Source organism: Mesoplodon densirostris, chromosome 11 (genome assembly GCF_025265405.1).
Source record: "Mesoplodon densirostris isolate mMesDen1 chromosome 11, mMesDen1 primary haplotype, whole genome shotgun sequence".
NCBI lineage: Eukaryota > Metazoa > Chordata > Mammalia > Artiodactyla > Ziphiidae > Mesoplodon > Mesoplodon densirostris.
The window spans coordinates 34,176,642-34,198,087 of NC_082671.1; the positions used below are offsets into that span (position 1 = coordinate 34,176,642).

Sequence of the window (21,446 nt, forward strand, 5' to 3'; positions counted from 1 at the left end):
CCCTGCCTTTTGTTGACACTGACCGCCTCCTGTTGGACCAGTTTTATGTCACTAACTGATTCCTAACAAACCAGTTCCTTTTCAACAAACTCTGGGGTTGCCCACCTACAGTGATGAGTTGGAATCTCTCCACATCAGGACCAGACTGGAAATCTTAACATGATTTCCAGCCTCATTCACCTGGAGATGGTTAAAATCTGAGGGATGGCTTCAATCACGTTGGCAATAGACCACGTAAGAACATGTTGAGGAAGACGTGTTTATGATCCAGCACAATAGGCTGAGGCGACCTGCTTCCTCCCTGACCTCGTGGCAACGTGTGCTCACTGCTTCCAGACTCAGCACCAGCCTCAGGCATTTTGCTCTGGGAGTTCTGAATGAGGTTCAGTCCTCTGGTAGTGTGAAGGTTCGTGACAATTTTTACGCTGTCACCATCGATTTTGAAGGACATGTTCTCTCAAGACAGCCCATTCTGCTCTGTGAATCCACACTTCAATTTTTTAAAAAACTTTAGTTGATTTTGGTCTACCTGAACTGATCTGCAGATCTTCTGAAAGACACATTTTTTTTGGCATGAGGTTTCTGTCAATATGTTAGGGACGCTGTTTACATTTGAAATTTGTCTTTAATTGCTCTGATGCTGCATCATCTCCTAGGGCCTGTAGGGACAGTAGCATCATCAGCCGGTTCTGTGCACTCAAGGCCCTCAAACAAACATGTGCTTACTATGTTTCTGGCACTGTTTATAAAACTTGTGAGGATTAAATGAACTAGAAACCCCATGAGGTGTGGGTACCATCAACAGATGAGAAAACTGATTCACTCAGATTAAGCAATTTACCCAACACCATATGGGTAGTAAGGGGCAGAGCTGGAGTTTAAACACTGGCAATTTGATTCTAAAACCTGCACACGGCATTGTTACATAAGGTGCCGCTAAAGGGACACTGTGTAACCTTCAGGAACTCTCAGATGCTGTTTGGAGGCATATGTTGTGCTGAAATTCTGGTTTAGATGTGCTTACCAAACTTCTGACCCATTTGTGAGACAAATCTCAGAATGGTAAAACCAATGAGAAGTCCACCTTTGTTAATCGCACAAATGCATCAAATGTGCTACTTTTAGGTCAAGTTTAGGAAGGAACCTCATCTTGGCAACTTTGGGGCTTCTCCCATTGTCAGGAGTGCAGCATCCTTCTGTCTGGACCCTGGCTTCCTTCACTTTCAAATGAAAGCCTTTTAGGTACAAACTCAGCAAGTAGGATGGCTGAGAGAAAAGGTCTTTATTCTCCTAAGTAGCTTATGAGGAAACTAGTAAATTAATTGCCATTATCCCCTGCCACTAAAAGATGAGTTCTTATGGTAGCAATACATAGGCAATGAGGATAAGCAGGCTTCCAACAAACTGAGGTTTTTTGGGCAGCGGGGGTTGGGTTAGGGGGCTTCAGATGAATCTGAATTGACCTCATTGTAAAACACAGCTATGTGACACCTACAGGAACTTATAAGTAATAAAAACACCAACTGGGGAGAAAGAACCAAAACACCAACACTGAACCAGAATGCCCCTGCAAACCATAAGAGAGAACCCACCAACAGACAGTACACATATAGCGCTAACTGTAATTATTGATCTTTTCAAATCAAGCATTTTTTAAAAGTCTCAAGTACTTGTTTGTACTTTAAGATGACATTCAGCTTGGCTGTTATTACTGAACCACTTTTCAAAAAGAGGATCTGACTTTGTTTGACCTCTCCCCTAAGGGACCAAAAACAGAAGTTCTCAGGACTTCCCTGGTGGTGCCGTGGTTAAGAATCCCCCTGCCAAATAGAGACACAGATGTAGAGAACAAACGTATGGACACCAAGGGGGGAAAGTGGTGGAGCAGTGGCGGGGGGGCGGTGAATTGGGGGACTGGGATTGACATGTATACACTAATATGTATAAAATAGATAACTAATAAGAAACTGCTGTATAAAAAGTAAATAAATTAAATTTTTAAAAGAAGACTAAAAAAAAAAGAATCCTCCTGCCAATGCAGGGGACATGGGTTCAAGCCCTGGTCTGGGAAGACCCCACATGCCGCGGAGCAACTAAGCCCGTGCGCCACAACTACTGAGCCTGTGGTCTAGGGCCCACGAGCCACAAGTACTGGGCCTGCATGCCACAACTACTGAAGCCTGTGCACCTAGAGCCTGTGCTCTGCAACAAGAGTAGCCCCCGCTCGCTGCAACTAGAGAAAGCCTGTGCGCAGCAACAAAGACCCAATGCAGCCATAAATAAATAAATTTATTGAAAAAAAAGAAAAAACGGAAGTTCTCAGCTTTTTATAGTATGAGGCCTCTAGAGATTTTCACTTCGGGGATTTAAAAATGAGTTTCCTGTCTCTGTATGAAAGAAAGACTAGAAGGGAACATAAAGAAATTAGGGTGGTTGGAACATGCGAATTATGGCTAGTTTTTAAAACTCAATTTTCTAAAAGCTTCTTTTAATTTTATAGGTAAAAAATTAAAAATTTTTAGAGGAAGTGGAGCAGATGTATTGGCTTCTGACTTGGGCATAGAGTGGGAGGAACAGAGGAGGTGGTGTTGGCAGGAGGACGGAGGCAGAGGAATTGCCTGCCATGTTCCTGTTTGGGTTGACGGTTGGTGATTAATGAGAAAGCACTCTGCTTCTCTAGGAGTCACGACTAGTCTTGAAATCAAAAAGAAGAAGAAGAAGAAAGGAAAATGTCCTCCAACTCAGTTCATCTTCAGATTTTTCCTTTTCTCTATTTTTTTTTTTTTTTTTTTTTTTTTTTTTTTTTTTTTGCAGTACGCGGGCCTCTCACTGTTGTGGCCTCTCCCGTTGCGGAGCACAGGCTCCGGACGTGCAGGCTCAGTGGCCATGGCTCACGGGCTCAGCCGCTCCGCGGCATGTGGAATCTTCCCGGACCGGGCCACAAACCCGTGTCCCCTGCATCAGCAGGCGGACTCCCAACCACTGCGCCACCAGGGAAGCCCTCCTTTTCTCTTTTCAATTGAAAAAGGTCACGTCCCGAAGCAATCAGAAGAATCCCTGATTTAGAAATTGAAACCCACAAACCTCCCATTGAGCTGTTCAGGAACAAATAAAATGGAACTGACATCTCCATTTCTCAGGTATCATTTCACAACATTAGTGCCATGGGGACGTGTGTAAGCAAATGAAATCCCATCTCCCCGTGATGACAGAAGAGTCTAACTGGAAGCCAGATATTTTCTTTGGATCTTAGCACTCTCTTGTATGTAAATAGCCCCAAGAAGGTCTGCATACCCTGGAATTGATCTAGAAATCTGGATCTTTTTCAGAGCCCACCCCAGATAGCTCTTGATAGACTAGCTGCAGACTTTTCCTTCAACACTGGAACAGGGGTGACCCTGGCTCCAACTGGACTCCCTTATTTGGTCGTTTATCCAGCCATCCATTCCTTTTGCAAGCATTTATTGACCATCTACTGTGTATGTGCCAGGCACTACACTAGATGCTGCAAGCACAGAGGTGCATGCACAGTACCTTGCCTACAGGAAAACCTGTGGTTTCAATGTTAGGAGAGGGGTTGCAGAAGTTGAAAAGAGAGAACAACTCAGGCTGGTAAAATATAGGATCAAGGAAGGAGAAGGGTAAGAAAGGTAATGGATGCGAGGGGGCGTTTGGTTGAGCCTTGGAAAGGCAAGTGGAAGTTGGCTACGTAGATCAGGTAAGGTAGACAGAGGACTATCCATGCGGAGAAAGAGCGTGTATTTATAAGCGTCGAGGCCTTTTGGAATCACACATGATTAAGAATGCCTAGGTGTATGGGATTGTGGTGGAAGGCTAGAGGCAGCAAGGGGATAGTCCATGAGAGGCTGGGGTGCCATATTGAGGGGCTTGGGTTCTACCTTGATGTCATGGGAGAAAAAGGGACTGGTCCATCACAGGATAAGCAGTGAAGCCATGCAATCTGATTGACATTTGATTACCATGACCACCCGGACCCACCAAATAATGGAAAGTTTACCAAACATTGTTTTTCTTTTGGACTTTGTTTTTTCAGATGCTGAAAGTGATGTCAGAAAGCAAAAAGTTAGTGTTTTTCAGGGCAATCTAATCAGTTAGTGATTTACATTTGTTTCAGCTGACTTAATGCAAGGCTCAGGATTGGCATTCAGGGCATATTTGTTGAATGAATAAATGAGAAAGTGAAGGGTTAAGCCTTTGTACAGGATGGTAGCTAATATAATGAAGGTGTACCTGATTTTAGCTCCTACAAGGATTTACAAACAAGACTCTTCCACATGAAACCCTTAGAAAACTAACTGAAAGGTAGACTGTTGTTTGGTTGTTTTATTGAGAAATAGTCGACCATAGTGTTTTCAGTGGCAAAGCTTGTGATGCCATTTTATAGAAATATCCTACAAAAGGAGAAATCAGGGTGAGCCAGAGTAGCCTGGGGAAACTTCTTGGAACTGAATACATTGGATTTGAAAAGGCAGAAAATTCAGTGATGCATTTCAGGCTGAGGATGACACAGTAAAGATGAGGCTGAGCCTGATGCTAGTGGGAGCACTTGTGTTAGCAGATGGTGGGCCATACAGGTGGAGGTCTGGGGTGGAGGACCCTGAACGCCAGGGGGAGGGATTTGGGTCAGATGTGCCAGTATTTACCAAGAAAAAGTAGTCCTGTGATGCACCCATAACTTTGGAAAAGCTACAGTAGATCTTTATTGAAAGCCTACTACACACGAGGCACCTTTAGGTGCCAAGAATATAGCAGTGAATAAAACAGGCAAACCCAACAAAATGGCAAACACACCGGCAGTGCTCGTGTGTCATGTTCTAGTTGAGGTGGCCATTACACAAGTAAATGATTAAGCTTACAATCTCAGAGTGAAAAATGCATGAAGAAAAGTTCCACAGTATTAGGGAATGACCAGGGTATATCTGGTGATGGTGGTGGTGCAGCCAGGGGGTGGAATGGGGAAGATGACAAGTCACTGGTGGAGGCTGGTGCAAGCGAGATGGTCCTCGGTAACAGCCAGCCTTTCCCCCCAATGATAGCAGGATTCGCACCCTCCACTGATCGAAGCTTCGTTGTCCAGGCCTGGCCCATCAGTATAAGAAGCCAGGAATGCTGGGTCTAAAGGAGCTGACCATTTGGACCTACTGCTGGTGGGCCCGTTGGAAAAGTGCAGATGGACATGTTTCCCAGGTCTAAGGCATGCAGGCTTGATACCTGTGCACAAGCCCTGGGGACCACTGAGTCCCACAGCCTCCTGCAGGGCCCGGCTCACCCTCACACAACAGGTGTCCGCACTTTGGACCCCACACCGAGATCTCTGCAGTGGGAAATTCCAGTGCGGCAGACTTTGGCATTAAACACTTGCCTATTGGTCCTGGGATGCCTCCTGGGCCCCGAAGCTCAGGGCCTCAGCTGGAATTTAGAAGAGGCAGCCCCGTCCCACGGCTGCTTCCAGGCAGAGCAGAGCGCTCGCTCTCGTCACCGTAGCTGCAGGGCCCCTGGGATGCCCGATTCCTTTCTGCACCCCTGAACCCCTTCTTGACAAGTTCCTCCACTCATGAACAAGCTCAGGAATTCCTAGCCCACCACGGGAAATGGCAGCGAAGCTTCTTGGGGTCATGTGGCTGACTTGGCAGGGGTGGGAATCATTGCATCTGTCCAAGTGGATTCACAGCTTTGCAACTACAGAATCAGACAGACTAGGCCTTCACGTGGGCTGGCCAGACCGCTCAACTCAGTGCAGAAGCCACAGTGAATGCTGGACCATTTGCCGTGACGGGAGGGCATGTGTGTGAATCCTGGGCTCCAGAGACAGGGTCTGTGGAGAGCAGAGGGGTTTCATCCATGTCCCTCTGTTGCTGTTCCACCCACCCTACTTTTTCAGCCTAGTCAACTTAGCAGACAGATCTCTGAACTACAGCCATCTCTAGATTCCACAGCTTTGGGGCAAAGCCACTAAGGCTTGCCTGTAGTCTTTATGTTTTTTTTGTTTTGTTTTTTGTTTTTAATTGACCTATTTTTCCATATTTTTAAAATTTAATTTATCTTTTTATGCGGCAGGTTCTTATTAGTCATCCATTTTATACACATCAGGGTGTACATGTCAATCCAAATCTCCCAATTCATCCCACCACCACCACCACCACCCCCCTGCTCCTTTCCCCCCTTGGTGTCCATACGTTTTTTTTCTCTACTTCTATGTCTCAATTTCTGCTCTGCAAACTGGTTCATCTGTACCATTTTCTAGGTTCCACATATATGCGTTAATATATGATATTTGTTTTTCTGACTTACTTCACTCTGTATGACAGTCTCTAGATGCATCCATGTCTCTACAAAAGACCCAATTTCGTTCCTTTTTATGGCTGAGTAATATTCCATTGTATACATGTGCCACATCTTCTTTATCCATTCGTCTGTCAGTAGGCATTTAGGTTGCTTCCATGACTTGGGTATTGTAAATAGTGCTGCAGTGAACATTGGGGTGCATGTGTCTTTTTGAATTATGGTTTTCTCAGGGTATATGCCCAGTAGTAGGATTGCTGGGTCATATGATAATTCTATTTTTAGTTTTTTAAGAAACCTCCATACTGTTCTCCATAGTGGCTGTATCAATTTACTTTCCCACCAACAGTGCAAGAGGGTTCCCTTTTCTCCACACCCTCTCCTGCATTTGTTGTTTGTAGATTTTCTGATGATGCCCATTCTAACTGGGGTGAGGTGATACCTCATTGTAGTTGTTTTTTTGTTTTTTCTGGCTGTATTGGGTCTTCATTGCTGTGTGCGGGCTTTCTCTAGTTGCATCGAGTGGAGGCTACTCCTTGTTGTGGTATGCGGGCTTCTCTGGCTTCTCTCGTTGCAGAGCACAGGCTCTAGGCATGCAGGCTTCAGTAGTTGTGGCATGTGGGCTTCAGTAGTTGTGGCTCATGGGCTCTAGAGCGCAGGCTCAGTAGGTGTGATGCACGGGCTTAATTGCTCTGCGGCATGTGGGATCTTCCCGGACCAGGGATTGAACCCGTGTCCCCTGCATTGGCAGGCATATTCTTATCCACTGCGTCACCAGGGAAGCCCCTCATTGTACTTTTGATTTGCATTTCTCTAATAATTAGGGATGTTGAGCAGCTTTTCAAGGGCTTCTTGTCCATCTGTATGTCTTCTTTGGAGAAATGTCTATTTAGGTCTTCTGCCCATTTTTGGATTGGGTTGTTTGTTTTTTTAATATTGAGCTGCATGAGCTGTTTATGTATTTTGGAGATTAATCCTTTGTCCGATGATTCGTTTGCAAATATTTTCTCCCATTCTGAGGGTTGTCTTTTCGTCTTGTTTATAGTTTCCTTTGCTGTGCAAAAGCTTTGAAGTTTCATTAGGTCCCATTTGTTTATTTTTGTTTTTATTTGCATTACCCTAGGAGATGGATCAAAAAAGATCTTGCTGTGATTTATGTCAAAGAGTGTTCTTCCTATGTTTTTCTCTAAGAGTTTTATAGTGCCTGGTCTTACATTTAGGTCTCTAATCCATTTTGAGTTTATTTTTGTGTATGGTGTTAGGGAGTGTTCTAATTTCATTCTTTTACATGTAGCTGTCCAGCTTTCCCAGCACCACTTATTGAAGAGACTGTATTTTCTCCATTGTACATCCTTGCCTCCTTTGTCATAGGTTAGTTGACTATAGGTGTGTGGGTTTATCTCTGGGTTTTCTATCCTGTTCCATTGATCTATATTTCTGTTTTTGTGCCAGTACCATATTGTGTTGATTACTGTGGCTTTGTAGTATAGTCTGAAGTCAGGGAGTCTGACTCCTCCAGCTCTGTTTTTTTCTCTCAAGATCCTCGGGGTCTTTTGCGTCTGCATACATATTTTAAGATTTTTTGTTGTAGTTCTGTAAAAAAATGCCATTGGTAATTTGATAGGGATTGCATTGAATCTGCAGATTGCTTTGGGTAGTATAGTCATTTTCGCAATATTGATTCTTCCAATCCAAGAACATGGTATATCTCTCCATGTGCTGGTATCATCTTTAATTTCTTTCATCAGTGTCTTACAGTTTTCTGCATACAGGTCTTTTGTCTCCCTAGGTAGGTTTATTCCTAGGTATTTTATTCTTTTTGTTGTAGTGGTAAATGGGAGTGTTTCCTTAATTTCTCTTTCAGATTTTTCATCATTAGTTTATAGGAATGCAAGGGAATCTGTGCATTAATTTTGTATCCTGCAACTTTACCAAATTCATTGATTAGCTCTAGTAGTTTTCTGGTGGCATCTTTAGGATTCTCTATGTATAGTATCATGTCATCTGCAAACAATGACAGTTTTACTTCTTCTTTTCCAATTTGTATTCCTTTTATTTCTTTTTCTTCTCTGATTGCCATGGCTAGGACTTCCAAAACTATGTTGAATAATGGTGAGAGTGGACATCCTTGTCTTGTTCCTGATCTTAGAGGAAATACTTTCAGTTTTTCACCATTGAGAATGATGTTTGCTGTGGGTTTGTCATATATGGCCTTTATTATGTTGAAGTAGGTTCCCTCTATGCCCACTTTCTGGAGAGTTTTTGTCATAAATGGGTGTTGAATTTTGTCAAAAGCTTTTTCTGCATCTATTGAGATGATCATATGGTTTTTATTCTTAATAATATGCTGTATCACATTGACTGATTTGCATATATTGAAGAATCCTTGCATCCCTGGGATAAACCCTTGGTAATGGTGTATGATCCTTTTAATGTGTTGTTGGATTCTGTTTGCTAGTATTTTGTTGAGGATTTTTTTTGTGTGTGTGTGGTACGTGGGCCTCTCACTGTTGTGGCCTCTCCCGTTGCGGAGCACAGGCTCCGGACGCGCAGGCTAAGCGGCCGTGGCTCACGGGCCCAGCCGCTCCGCGGCATGTGGGATCTTCCCGGACCGGGGCACAAACCCGCGTTCTCTGCATCGGCAGGCGAACTCTCAACCACTGCGCCACCAGGGAAGCCCCCTTGTTGAGCATTTTTGCATCTATATTCATCAGTGATATTGGTCTTTAATTTTCTTTTTTTGTAGTATCTTTGTCTGGTTTTGGTATCAGGGTGATGGTGGCCCCATAGAATGAGTTTGGGAGTGTTCCTTCCTCTGCAATTTTCTGGAAGAGGTTGAGAAGGATGGATGTTAGCTCTTCTCTAATTGTTTGATAGAATTCACCTGTGAAGCCATCTGGTACTGAACTTTTGTTTGTTGGAAGATTCTTAACCACATTTTCAATTTCATTACTTGTGATTGGTCTGTTCATGTTTTCTGTTTCTTCCTGGTTTGGTGTTGGAAGGTTATACCTTTCTAAGAATTTGTCCATGTCTTCCAGGTTGTCCATTTCATTGGCATAGAGTTGCTTGTAGTAGTCTCTTAGGATGCTTTGTATTTCTGTGGTGTCTGTTGTAACTTCTCCTTTTTCATTTCTAATTTTATTGATTTGAGGCCTCTCCTTCTTTTTCTTGATGAGTGTGGCTAATGGGTATCAATTTTGTTTATCTTCTCAAAGAACCAGCTTTTAGTTTTATTGATCTTTGCTATTGTTTTCTTTGATTCTATTTCATTTATTTCTGCTCTGATCTTGATGATTTCTTTCCTTCTGCTAACTTTGGGTTTTGTTTGTTCTTCTTTCTCTAGTTCCTTTAGGTGTAAGGTTGGATTGTTTATTTGAAATTCTTCCTGTTTCTTGAGGTGGGCTTGTATAGCTATAAACTTCCCTCTTAGAACTGCTTTTGCTGCATCCCATAGGTTTTGGATCATCGTGTTTTCATTGTCATTTGTCTCTAGGTATATTTTGATTTCCTCTTTGATTTCTTCAGTGATCTCTTGGTTATTTAGTAACATATTGTTTAGCCTCCATGTGTTTGTGTTTTTTACGTTTTTTTCCCTGTAATTGATTTCTAATCTCATAGTGTTGTGGTCAGAAAACATGCTTGATATGATTTCAATTTTCTTAAATTTACTGAGGCTTGATTTGTGACCCAGGATATGATCTATCCTGGAGAATGTTCTGTGCGCATTTGAGAAGAAAGTATAATCTGCTGTTTTTGGATGGAATGTCCTATAAATATCAATTAAATCTGTCTGGTCTGCTCTGTCATTTAAACCTTGTGTTTCCTTATTAATTTTCTCTTTGAATGATCTGTCCATTGGTGTAAGTGAGGTGTTAAAGTCCCCCACTATTATTGTGTTACTGTCGATTTCCTCTTTTATATAACTGTTAGCAGTTGCCTTATGTATTGAGGTGCTCCTATGTTGGGTGCATATATATTTAAATTGTTTTATTTATGCAATTTAAATAGCATATATATTTATATGTTAGATTGTTGATCCCTTGATCATTATGTAGTGTCCTTCCTTGTCTCTTGAACATTCTTTATTTTAAAGTCTATTTTATCTGATATGGGTATTGCTACTGCAGCTTTCTTTTGATTTCCGTTTGCATGGAATATCTTTTTCCAACCCCTCACTTTCAGTCTGTATGTGTCCCTAGGTCTAAAGTGGGTCTCTTGTAGACAGCATATAGATGGGTCTTGTTTTTGTATCCATTCAGCAAGTCTGTGTCTTTTGGTTGGAGCATTTAATCCATTCACGTTTAAGGTAATGATCAATATGTATGTTCCTATGACCATTTTGTTAATTGTTTTGGGTTTGTTTTTGTAGGTCCTTTTCTTCTCTTGTGTTTCCCACTTAGAGAAGTTCCTTTAGCATTTGTTGTAGAGCTGGTTTGGTGGTGCTGAATTCTCTTAGCTTTTGCTTGTTTGTAAAGTTTTTGATTTCTCCATCAAATCTGAATGAGATCCTTGCTGGGTAGAGTAATCTTGGTTGTAGGTTCTTCCCTTTCATCACTTTAAGTATATCATGCCACTCCCTTCTGACTTGTAGAGTTTCTGCTGAGAAATCAGCTGTTAACCTTAAGGGAGTTCCCTTGTATGTTATTTGTCATCTTTCCCTTGCTGCTTTCAATAATTTTTCTTTATCTTTAATTTTTGTCAGTTTGATTACTACGTGTCTCGGCGTGTTTCTCCTTGGGTTTATCCTGTTTGGGACTCTGCACTTTCTGCACATGGGTGGCTATTTCCTTTCCCATGTTAGGGAAGTTTTCAACTGTAATCTCTTCAAATATTTTCTTGGGTCCTTTCTCTCTTTTCCTTCTGGGACCCCTATAATGTGAATGTTGTTGCATTTAATGTTGTCCCAGAGGTCTCTTAGGCTGTCTTCATTTCTTTTCATTCTTTTTTCTTTATTCTGTTCCACAGCAGTGAATTCCACCTGTCTTCCAGGTCACTTATCCGTTCTTCTGCCTCAGTTATTCTGCTATTGATTCCTTCTAGTGTATTTTTCATTTCAGTTTTTGTATTGTTCATCTCTGTTTGTTTGTTCTTTAATTCTTCTAGATCTTTGTTAAACATTTCTTGCATCTTCTTGATCTTTGCCTCCATTCTTTTTCCGAGGTCCTGGATCATCTTCACTATCATTATTCTGAATTCTTTTTCTGGAAGATTGCCTATCTCCACTTCATTTAGTTGTTTTTCTGGGGTTTTATTTTGTTCCTTCATCTGGTCCATATCCCTCTGCCTTTTCATCTTGTCTTTCTGTGAATGTGGTTTTTGTTCCACAGGCTGCAGGATTCTAGTTCTTCTTGCTTCTGCCGTCTGCCCTCTGGTGGATGAGGCTATCTAAGAGGCTTGTGCAAGCTTCCTGATGGGCGGGACTGCCTTGCCTGTAGTCTTTGAATAGAGAGCAGTTCAGGGACAAACTGGTACATCAGTTGGCAAACCAATTTGAGATTTGCATACCAAAGGGAGCAGATGATAGCTTTAACTTCTCAAGCCATCCTCATAGGATCCTCTCAACCTCCTCCTTCCATTTCCAGTTCTCCCAAGGGGAGACAGAAAAAAATCTCAACACCAGAAATGGGACATGGCAAGCTTGGGGCACAGGTTCACATTTCTCTGATATTTTCCATCTCTTAGGTGACTGAAGCAGTGCTGCATAATGGTTAAGAACAGAGCTGGCTCTGAATAGACTATCCTGAACCATGCCTTGTTACTTTGGTTCTCAAACTTTAGCGTGCGTGAAGATCCCCTGGAGAGCTTGTTAAGACACAAGCTGCCGGTTCTCCCCGAGAGTCTCTGACTCAGCACCTAGGGGTGGAGCCTGAGAATGTGCATTTCTAACAAGTTCCCAGGTGACACTGATGATGGTGGTCCTGGGACCACACGTTGAGAACCATGGCCTTATGAGCTTCCCTAAGATGGCAGCCACCTGTGTGAAAGGATAATCTTTGTGCCTACCACTTGTGGTTTCAGGGCTAAGTGAATATATGTAAAATGCTCTGAGCTATGAGTCATACTACCATGCAAGCACAGCCAATCTGGAGACTTTTGTCCCTGTTTTGTTTGCATCTGTTTTGTTTTTGTCATGAGCCACTTAGCAGGACCCTCTTCTTCCACTTCCAAACCCAAGGGCACATGACTTTGGAGACTGAGTGTTTAACCTGACTGCAGTCATTGCAATTTTTCAGCTCTTCTAGGACATTATTTGAAATAGGGCTTTGCGTGCTGTGTTCAGCTCTTTGTGTGTGTGGTAATGGGAACATACCTAAGTGAGACTGAAGTTTTGGTGTCAGATCATTGGCTTCTTTTTAGGGAAGGCAGGAGGAACTCGCCAGCCTTACATCAGCCTTGCCAATGGAGTTGTTATTCCCACTATGTACGAGGTCACAAACTCATGCATTGAGAAAGCTCCCCCAAGGTTTGACTTAGGTCCAAGGGTAATTGTAAGGACACAAAGAGAAATATGGAAGTCTAGGAAACAACTGATCCATCACCCTGGAGATCGGAGCCTGGTGGGTGGGATCATGAATACAACCAGCCTCATCGACACTGCAGCTCTGCTTCTGGGACCGGGCCACCCACGCAGCGTCTCTGCTTCTCTCTGGGCATGTCCCGCTGAAACTCTGGGAGTAGAGAGAGTCTGATGGGTTCATTATGCCAACACTCAGTATGGACCGTCCCTGTAGGGTAGCCCTCGATTCGGGTGTCTTGCTCTGGCTCAGTCGTCAAAGCCAGGTAGCAGCCTGGAACTTGCTCCAGGCGCAAATTATGGCAGCGCCATGCTGAAAGAACTGCCGGGGAACTTTGCCCCCAGGGTGGGGTTGGCCCTGGACTACCTAGTACTTTCAGGGAGATTGAGGCAGCCTGGCATCATCAGAAGAACACAGATATTGGAATCAGACAGACCTGAGTTTGAACCCTGGTCCTTCCACTTAAATCAATGAATTGTGGATATCACCCACCATACAGAGGTGTTGTAAAGATCAAGTATTATAAAGTGCACAGCATAGTGCCTGGCACAGTCTCTGAACTTAATAAATGATAAGATTTGGTATTTTATTTTTTAAAAACTGGAAAGACGGAAAAGTGAGAAAAAAAAAGTACTTGGTTTTATCATCCTATCACTTAGCCCCTTATTACTGACAATGTGCAGTTTTCAGTTCTTGTAGAGACTCACCCATTATTTCATTTAAGGCTTTATATGCTTTGGATCTGTTTTCTTCCATGGTATTTTTTTAATGAACAGTCTGTTTTATATGGTTGTAGTTAAATAATTATGCATTCTGATTTCTTTCACATGATAAAGTATTTTTACATTATAAATTCTGTACATAATTTGAGTGGACATGCTGTAATTTACATAAAATTACTTAGAGTTGGACATCTAACGATGGAACATTGGTTGAATAAATGGTACTGCATTTGTGTAATAAAATACTAAGCAGCCATTTAAAAAGATGTAGTCAAAGTATATTTGTTAATATAGAAACATGTTCATGATTATGTGGAAAATGAGATGATTTTACCTCAAGATCCACTGCCTCCCAAATCTATCTGGATATTCACTGCCTCAATATCAGCAGCTTTCAAACTTTAATGGGCCTCAGAATCACCAAGGGAGCCTGTTAAGTGCAGGTTTGGGGCCCTCCCCCCTAGAATTTGATTTAGGAGATGGGGCTCAGGGATTGGTGTTTTTCCAAGGATCCAGGCAATTCTGATGTGAGAATGACACTCCTCCCATTTCTACCTGTTGAAGCTGTACTTCATTTACCAAGCTTCTCCTTCTACTTTCTCCTGAACGCCTAGAGCGTTGTTTCCTTGCCTTGTGGATCTTTGTGAAGCCTTCTGAATTGTAAGACTTTTCCTGGTCCTACAAGCAAACTCAGTTGGGTACCATGTCACAGCCCTGGGCTTTGTGTCAAGCTCTGAGTGGGTTCCTGGATATAGATACTGAAATCCTGGAATCCAGGTTTTGTTTACTTCGTAGTGAAGAGTAAGTGGCCGAGCATTTCAGAGCTCTTGAGCACACCTGGTATTAGCAGGAACTTTGAGAATAAAGGCAGCCTGTCCAACCTTGGCAGAAAAAAATCTTATTTAAATTACCCTCACCTTGGCAATCAAGCTGTGAAAAGTCAATAGTTTGTCCTTTGTGCATTTAGTCTGGTCTAAGCCAGAGTAAATATCAGTGTTCGTTGGAGAGGCTGGTTAAAAAACTTCAAGAGGCTTGTCATTCCTGGTGAATATCTCCAGGTTTTCATTCTCAGACTTTGTGCCATGGAGGTTATTCAAAATAAGTTTCTCATCTTGAGGTTTACTTAGGGGCCATTCGAGCCAAAATTGAGATCGAGTTACCACCTAAGTACTTCTTCACTTAAGTTTTATTGGTTTGATTTCCCTCCTTCCTTAAACCAAATAATATTGGATACCCATGTCAAGTCAGGTTTTTCTTGTCTTACACTATCCTTTATATTACAGGTCAGCTGTTGCAAATGCAGAGTTAGAAATATAACAACTAGTAAACATTATGTTGAGATGATACTGAATTTTTTCCCTTGTCTGTGAGGGAACTAGGCCATATTCTGTATAAATCTGTGGTTATTCTAGGTTTAAAAGCATTAATAGCTACAGAAAAGAATTCCCCAGGAGGAAACCTAAAGAGCCAAGATTTATAGAAAAAAAGCTCAGAAAAACCTCTCCCTTGCTTCACGTGAAAATATTAACTTGGTAGATTTGAAGCCCTAGATGACCTGAGAATTGGTACTATTGGGGATGAAAGGTTCTGGTTGATGCAGCAGTTCTGGCGGGAAATCACTGGATGGATTGTACTTGTCCACGTGACTAACTCGGAGTCATTCTTCAGAACTCGGTTTAGAAGTCAGCTCTAAAACCCTGCATCTGTAAAGCTTTATGTGATCCCACTCCTTGGAAAAAGTTCCTCGTTTATTCTACAGCCACGGCAGTACCTTATACACACTCTAAGGTCGTATATGTCACAGTCTAGTGTAATGATGTTTGCACGCTGCTGTTCTCCACTAGACCAGAAACTCACTGGGCATAGAGAGTGTGACTTATTTGTAGGGTCTAATCACCTGGTTAAATGCCTGGATATAGTGGTACTAAATAAATGGATGTGTAAATGAATGATGTGAGCATGCTGCACTGAACAGGTGGCACCTATCAGATAGACTGCCTTTTGGGGGTGTTTTCTGACAATTTCTGCAGTTACTAAATTTAAAGCATCACCCTGTCAAGACGAATTTCCCTGTAATTGTTAGAATAAATTAAGAATAAATGGTGAGGGCTTCCCTGGTGACGCAGTGGTTGAGAATCCACCTGCCAATGCAGGGGACACAGGTTCGAGCCCTGGTCCAGGCAGATCCCACATGCCACAGAGCAACTAAGCCCGTGCGCCACAACTACTGATCCCGCGTGCCACAACTGCTGAGGCCTGTGCACACAGAGCCCGTGCTCTGCAGTGGGAGGGGCCACCGCAGTGAGAGGCCCGCACGCCTCAGTGAGGGGTAGCCCCCACTCACCGCAGATGGGAAAAAGCCCTCATGCGGTGGCAAAAACCCAACACAGCCAAAATAAAATAAATAAAATAAATTTATTTTAAAAAACCCTTTCTAAAAAAACAATAAATGATGAAAAAGACAAGTCCAGTATCTGCTTCTCCCTGGATTCCTTATGGCAACTGGGTATTCCCCAGCCCACTGGAACCCCCAGATTGAAGGAACTACACCTGAAATTCTGCAGAAATCTGCTCAACGTTAGCCCACAAGCTGCTGTTAAACTCTTTTCCTGGGTTCTTGAATTCCACAGAAGGCTTAGTTGTCACAGATATGTGAACTTTGTATCTAGGTGCTAGATATCAAATATTTACCCAATCTCTAATTTTAAAGTGTTTGTATTAAAAGAGCCAGATGATTTTAGAATCGAAAGAAACCTCTTCATTTTACAGATTAGGACACCAACCTTCTTGAGAGACAGGCTGTTTTCATTAGTGGCAGAAGCCCTAGAGTTGAGTCACATAGGCCAGGATTCAGGTCTTGGTTGTGCTTACTGGCTGTGTGATCATAAGCAGTTTATTTAATATTTTTTGAAGGTCAGTGTTTTCATTTGTAAAGTCCGGTTAAAAATCCATCTCCCTGGGTCAGGACAAGGGATTGCCTCAGGTAACGTGAACCAGAGATGCAATGGTAACATCTGCCCAGAGCAGATGTTCAACAATCTTGAGTCTCTGTCCTCCCTTGCCCAAATCACACCATTTATGGCAGAGTTAGGACTTAGAAGTTTCCCTTGAGGCATTGTTAGGATGGCGTGTGCTTTCCGGCTTACATGGCAGGACTCATGCCCATCAAGGACACTCATTGCTGAGAGGCTGTGTTACATGAGCATTTGAATATGACAAGACTCAGGATTTACTGTAAAAACAATCTCCCTTCTGAGTTACATATTTTCTTGCTGTTGCTTTCTTCACGTTCCTTGCACTGAGTTATGGCACCCTCCCTATCAACCATCAGTAATAATTTTGTGTAATTGTGTGAATTAGCAAAATCGCTTCTATAAAGCACCAGAAACTCAGAGCAAACTATATAAACATTTTGGAAAAATAAGATCTACATAGCCTAATAAGTCTTCAATTTTAAAAAGTCACATTCTATAACAAGAACTTAAATATTTGTGCTAAATTGAAAGGGTTTTGGAAACTAAAAGTGTTTTAAGCAAGGAAGCGTTAGTCACACGAACTGAGGTGGTTGTGAAACATTCATCAGGTGGGAGAAGCAGCATCATTTATTCACTGTTCTCATTCTCCCAGAGTTCCTTCATCATTTCAAAAGACAACTCATTTTTCTATACTCTTCTTCCCTGTAAAGGCAGAAACCTGTGGGTTCTTATTGTGGGACGCTTTCCAAAGGAACACAGAATCGGGATTCCAGAATTCAAATACGTGGCAAATATGCATGGAGATGAGGTATGTATATGGCTTGAATATCTGACATGTCACCAGAGAAGCTTCCCCTCGGGTCTCTTGTGCTCTGTCTAAATGCAAAGGAAGCAGCAGACGCTGTAGCAAAGAATCTGGAAAGGTCTTCTGGTGAGGCCTTCTGAGAGGATTGAAGGAACCAGGTTCCAAAAACCAGCACAGCCATCTGGTTGTTTACCCAGTGCCCTGTGCAGGTAACTGGAACTTTTTTTGTCTGGGGTCTAGAAGAACAATAGTGCCCCAGCTCTGGACTGCCAGCAAGTCGCCGAACTCCTGCCTGTGTTGGTTTTCCCCATCTCCTGCTCAGCATGGAGGTGACCCAGCAGAGGAGCAATATTCTATTTGAACTGAAACAATCAGATCCCAACTAGCTATCCAGACTCCTAGGAGCTGGCTTTTTGAATGCTTTTGTCACTTTCTCTTAATCTAACACTTGGCGTTTCCAATGCTTAAGTTTAGAGCAGCAGTCCCCAACCTTTCTGGCACCAGGGACCAGTTTCATGGAAGACAGTTTTTCCACAGACCGGGAGGAGGCGGGGAATGGTTTTGGAATGATTCAATCGCATTATATTTATTGTGCACTTTATTTCTTTTATTATTACATTGTAATATGTAATGAAATAATTACACAACTCACCATAATGCTGACAGGAGGTGGAGCTCAGGTGGTAATGCGAGCGATGGGGAGCGGCTGTAAACACAGATGAAGCTTTGCTCGCTTGCCCGCTGCTCACCTCCTGCTGTGCGGCCCGGCTCCTAACAGGCTGCAGACTGGTGCCAGTCCTCGGCCCAGGGTTGGGGGACCCCCGGTTTAGACCATCAAGCTTAGGGCTCTGTCATCCCCATCATTCAACAAACTCTTAAATTCTATTATGATGTCTTGCCTCTTTTCCAGCTTATCGGGAATCAACTCTCTTTTTATTTTGCTTTGTTTGTTTATGTTATTTATTTTATATTTTGCAAAATACTCTTTACCACGCCTGCCTGCCCAGCCATTCTTGCCAGGCATTTGAAGATGCTCCTCTCCATTTCTCACCTTTCTTCCTCAGAGTATTTTGAGAATATGACAACTGCAGGATCTTCTGTTCCCCAGAACCCCACACAACTGAGCAATACAGTGGGAGGGAAAGATAGTGCCCAGTCTTGACAGTAAAGAAAATTGACGTAGGAATATCAAACACACTTAACTTTAAAGAATGTCAAAGAACAGGAATATTCCTATAAGTATAACCTGCTGACTTGCTACGACACTTCCAGGTCTGCAGTAGCGTGGGTGGCACGCACTGCTCGAACGCTGGGCTTCCTGTCCCAGCTTAACCCTCCCCAACCCCAGGCTCTCTAGGAACAGACTCCACCCCGCGTGACACACACACATTCTGCCCTTCCCAGGCACACCGCTCAATCCGTCCTGGTCCTGCTGAGCCAGGGGACTTCTTGTCACTGGAGCTCAGATACAAACACTTGCCTTTGAGAGAGTGGTTGGTCTTTGAACGTGATTTGGGGGTGGATGGAAGTTACTTTTTTAAGCGTAATGGGCTTTGCTCGAAAAGGCTTGATATTGCTGGGAGTCTGACCATAGTTGTTTTTAACAAAACTATTTATGACAGACAGCAGCCCAGACTTCCTTTCTCTTTTGCTATCCAGTCAACTGATCGAGGTCCTGTGGGATCCATTTTTAATAAGAGACATTGACTCCAGTAGCTTATTTATTGAATTCCTGGCATTTCAGAGGTTGCAGCCTGATGCTTAGAAGCTAATCCTCTCAGTTGAAACTTCCAAAGAAAAGCAAGAGTCCTTCCTCTCACTCACCCCTGAATTCACTTGTACTTTCCCAAATTTCTGACATCTTGCCTTCCAGGTAGTTAATGTATCCCATCAAATCAGGGCTCTCTCATTCACTGTGATTCTCTGAGGAATGCTAAGGACTGAGATGACTCAGAGGGAAAAGTCCCAGTGTGTTTCGGGTGTGGGAACCTGAAGTCCTGCTATCCCCTGTGTGTCCCAGCTGGTAGCAGTATCTGGCGGCTCTGGGGGCCATTGAGAAACTTATTATCCTGAATTTAGATCTTGTATGTTCTGTCCTCCTGGAGCCACTAGGAGCTGCGGAAAGTGATGGCGTAACCCAGGAGCAAAAGGGTCACTTGGATTAGAAGGTTTAGTCACCCTACGCATCCTTCTTCTCTTAGACCTTCTGGAATTGAAAGAGCATTTTCAAGAACCCACTATTAAAAAGGAACATAGGGCTTCCCTGGTGGCGCAGTGGTTGGGAGTCCGCCTGCTGATGCAGGAGACGCGGGTTCGTGCCCCGGTCCGGGAGGATCCCACATGCCGTGGAGCGGCTGGGCCCGTGAGCCATGGCTGCTGGGCCTGCGCGTCCGGAGCCTGTGCTCCACAACGGGAGAGGCCGCGGCGGTGAGAAGCCCACGTACCGCAAAAAAAAAAAAAAAAAAAAAAGCAACATAGATAATATTTGGGGGCAGTAGTTCTTAACCTTCTTTGGTTGGATTCCTTGCTATTCTGGCACAAACTTTGAATGCTGATCTCAGGGTCCATGGATCTTCTAGGAGTTTGTGGATCTCACGTGGAGAAGCCCAGCAGGGGTCATATGTGTACCGAGTAGTGTGGTGGACAGAATTGACCACAGTATTTTTTAAATGTTTCCTCTTTTCCCTGGACCCCACCTCAGTGTGTGCGTGTGTGTGTTTCCACTTAACCCCATGGCCAGGCAACAGTGAGCATCAGGAAGACCCAGTTATGTTGGTCACACACACCATTTTCCCCCCGTGAATTTTCACCTCCTTCGTGATGCCTTCTTTTAGAATCGGGTCTTTATTAAATTAAAAATAACCTGTTATTATTATAAAATCAACATACGTACATCTTAGAAGAAATACAGATTAAACAAACAAAAAGAAAACATTGTATACTGACCTTCTCCGAATTAGGACTGTCGATTCCTTATCATTTATCCTTCCAGATATTTTTGTGTGTGCAGTTTCACCAAATGAGCAATGCTAATTTGCTCTTTGTGACATTTTTCAGTTAATACAAGCTACCCTTTCATGTCAGTAAATGTTTATCCTATCTTTACCTTATATCCCATGTTCTAGTTTCTCCAGTTGTCCTCAAAATGTCCCCCAAAGTGTCCATTCAAAATTCTGTCCAAGATTATGCATCATATGTGGTTGACATATCCCTTGAATCTCTTTTAATCTAGCATTTAAAGAATCTTTTCATGATGCTAGACTTAAGCAAGAACGTTGATCCATTGTGTCCTGAAGAACGTCCCTCATTTTGGATTGTTTCCTTCCTTATAATATCATCGATTTTGTGCCTCTCATCCCTCTATTTACTTCAAACTGGCAGTTAAATCTAAAGGTTTGTGGGATTCAGGTGAAACATTTTGGGCTACTGTGTATCTTTGGAATCACGAAGGTGGGTGACTTTGGCTGGTGCCGAAGGTCCAGGCTAATTAGCCTGGCTACATCCGGAATGCATGAAGCACGCTGAGGGGAGCAAAATCTACTTGAAACAGCCCATTTTCAAGTGAGAATTGTTACAAAAGAGTGAAGTCAAACCTCCTCTGGTTTTGTATGATATTCCTCTTGTTCTCAGTCACCTTGTCACGAGCTCACGTCCTCACGATGCTGCATCGATCAGGCTGGCAAGTTCCCCTCCATACAGCACTTGCCGACAAGAAAAGAGTAACAGTAGCCAACATTTCCTGAGCATGGACTACGCTCAGTGCTTTGTGGGAGGCCTTTCTTTTGCTCACTTCTGCTGAAGGCATGTGTGTTAGTGCGTTGACCAGGAAGGGAATGCAGGTTTCTGTTGGTCCTCTGGGCCTGCATCAGAGCCTGAGCAGTGAGCCTTTCCCAGCTACGGCTCTGCCTCCTTGAGCCCCTCCACTGCCTTTGGAATGGTCTGTTTTTAGTGTTTTCCTTTTTACACATAGATCTATGATCTATCTCAAATTAATTTTTGTTGAGATGGATTCCCAGTTGTTCCAGCCCCGTTTGATTAGAAGATTTGGGCTCGTTCACTGTGTGAAAGCGTAGCAAACTCTTAGAGTAAGACTGGAGTGAGCATCTCCATGTCACTTTTCTCT

At 43.0% G+C, this 21,446-nt stretch overlaps 1 protein-coding gene across 1 annotated transcript in view; it reads left to right on the forward strand.

The window, feature by feature from the left end:
- Positions 1 to 21,446, forward strand: part of CPM (carboxypeptidase M) — a 90,029-nt gene that overhangs the window by 26,842 nt on the left and 41,741 nt on the right. The window contains exon 3 of the mRNA XM_060112352.1: positions 17,229 to 17,326. Within this exon, the coding sequence (XP_059968335.1) occupies positions 17,229 to 17,326 (98 nt within the window). The remainder of the gene's footprint in view (positions 1 to 17,228; positions 17,327 to 21,446) is intronic.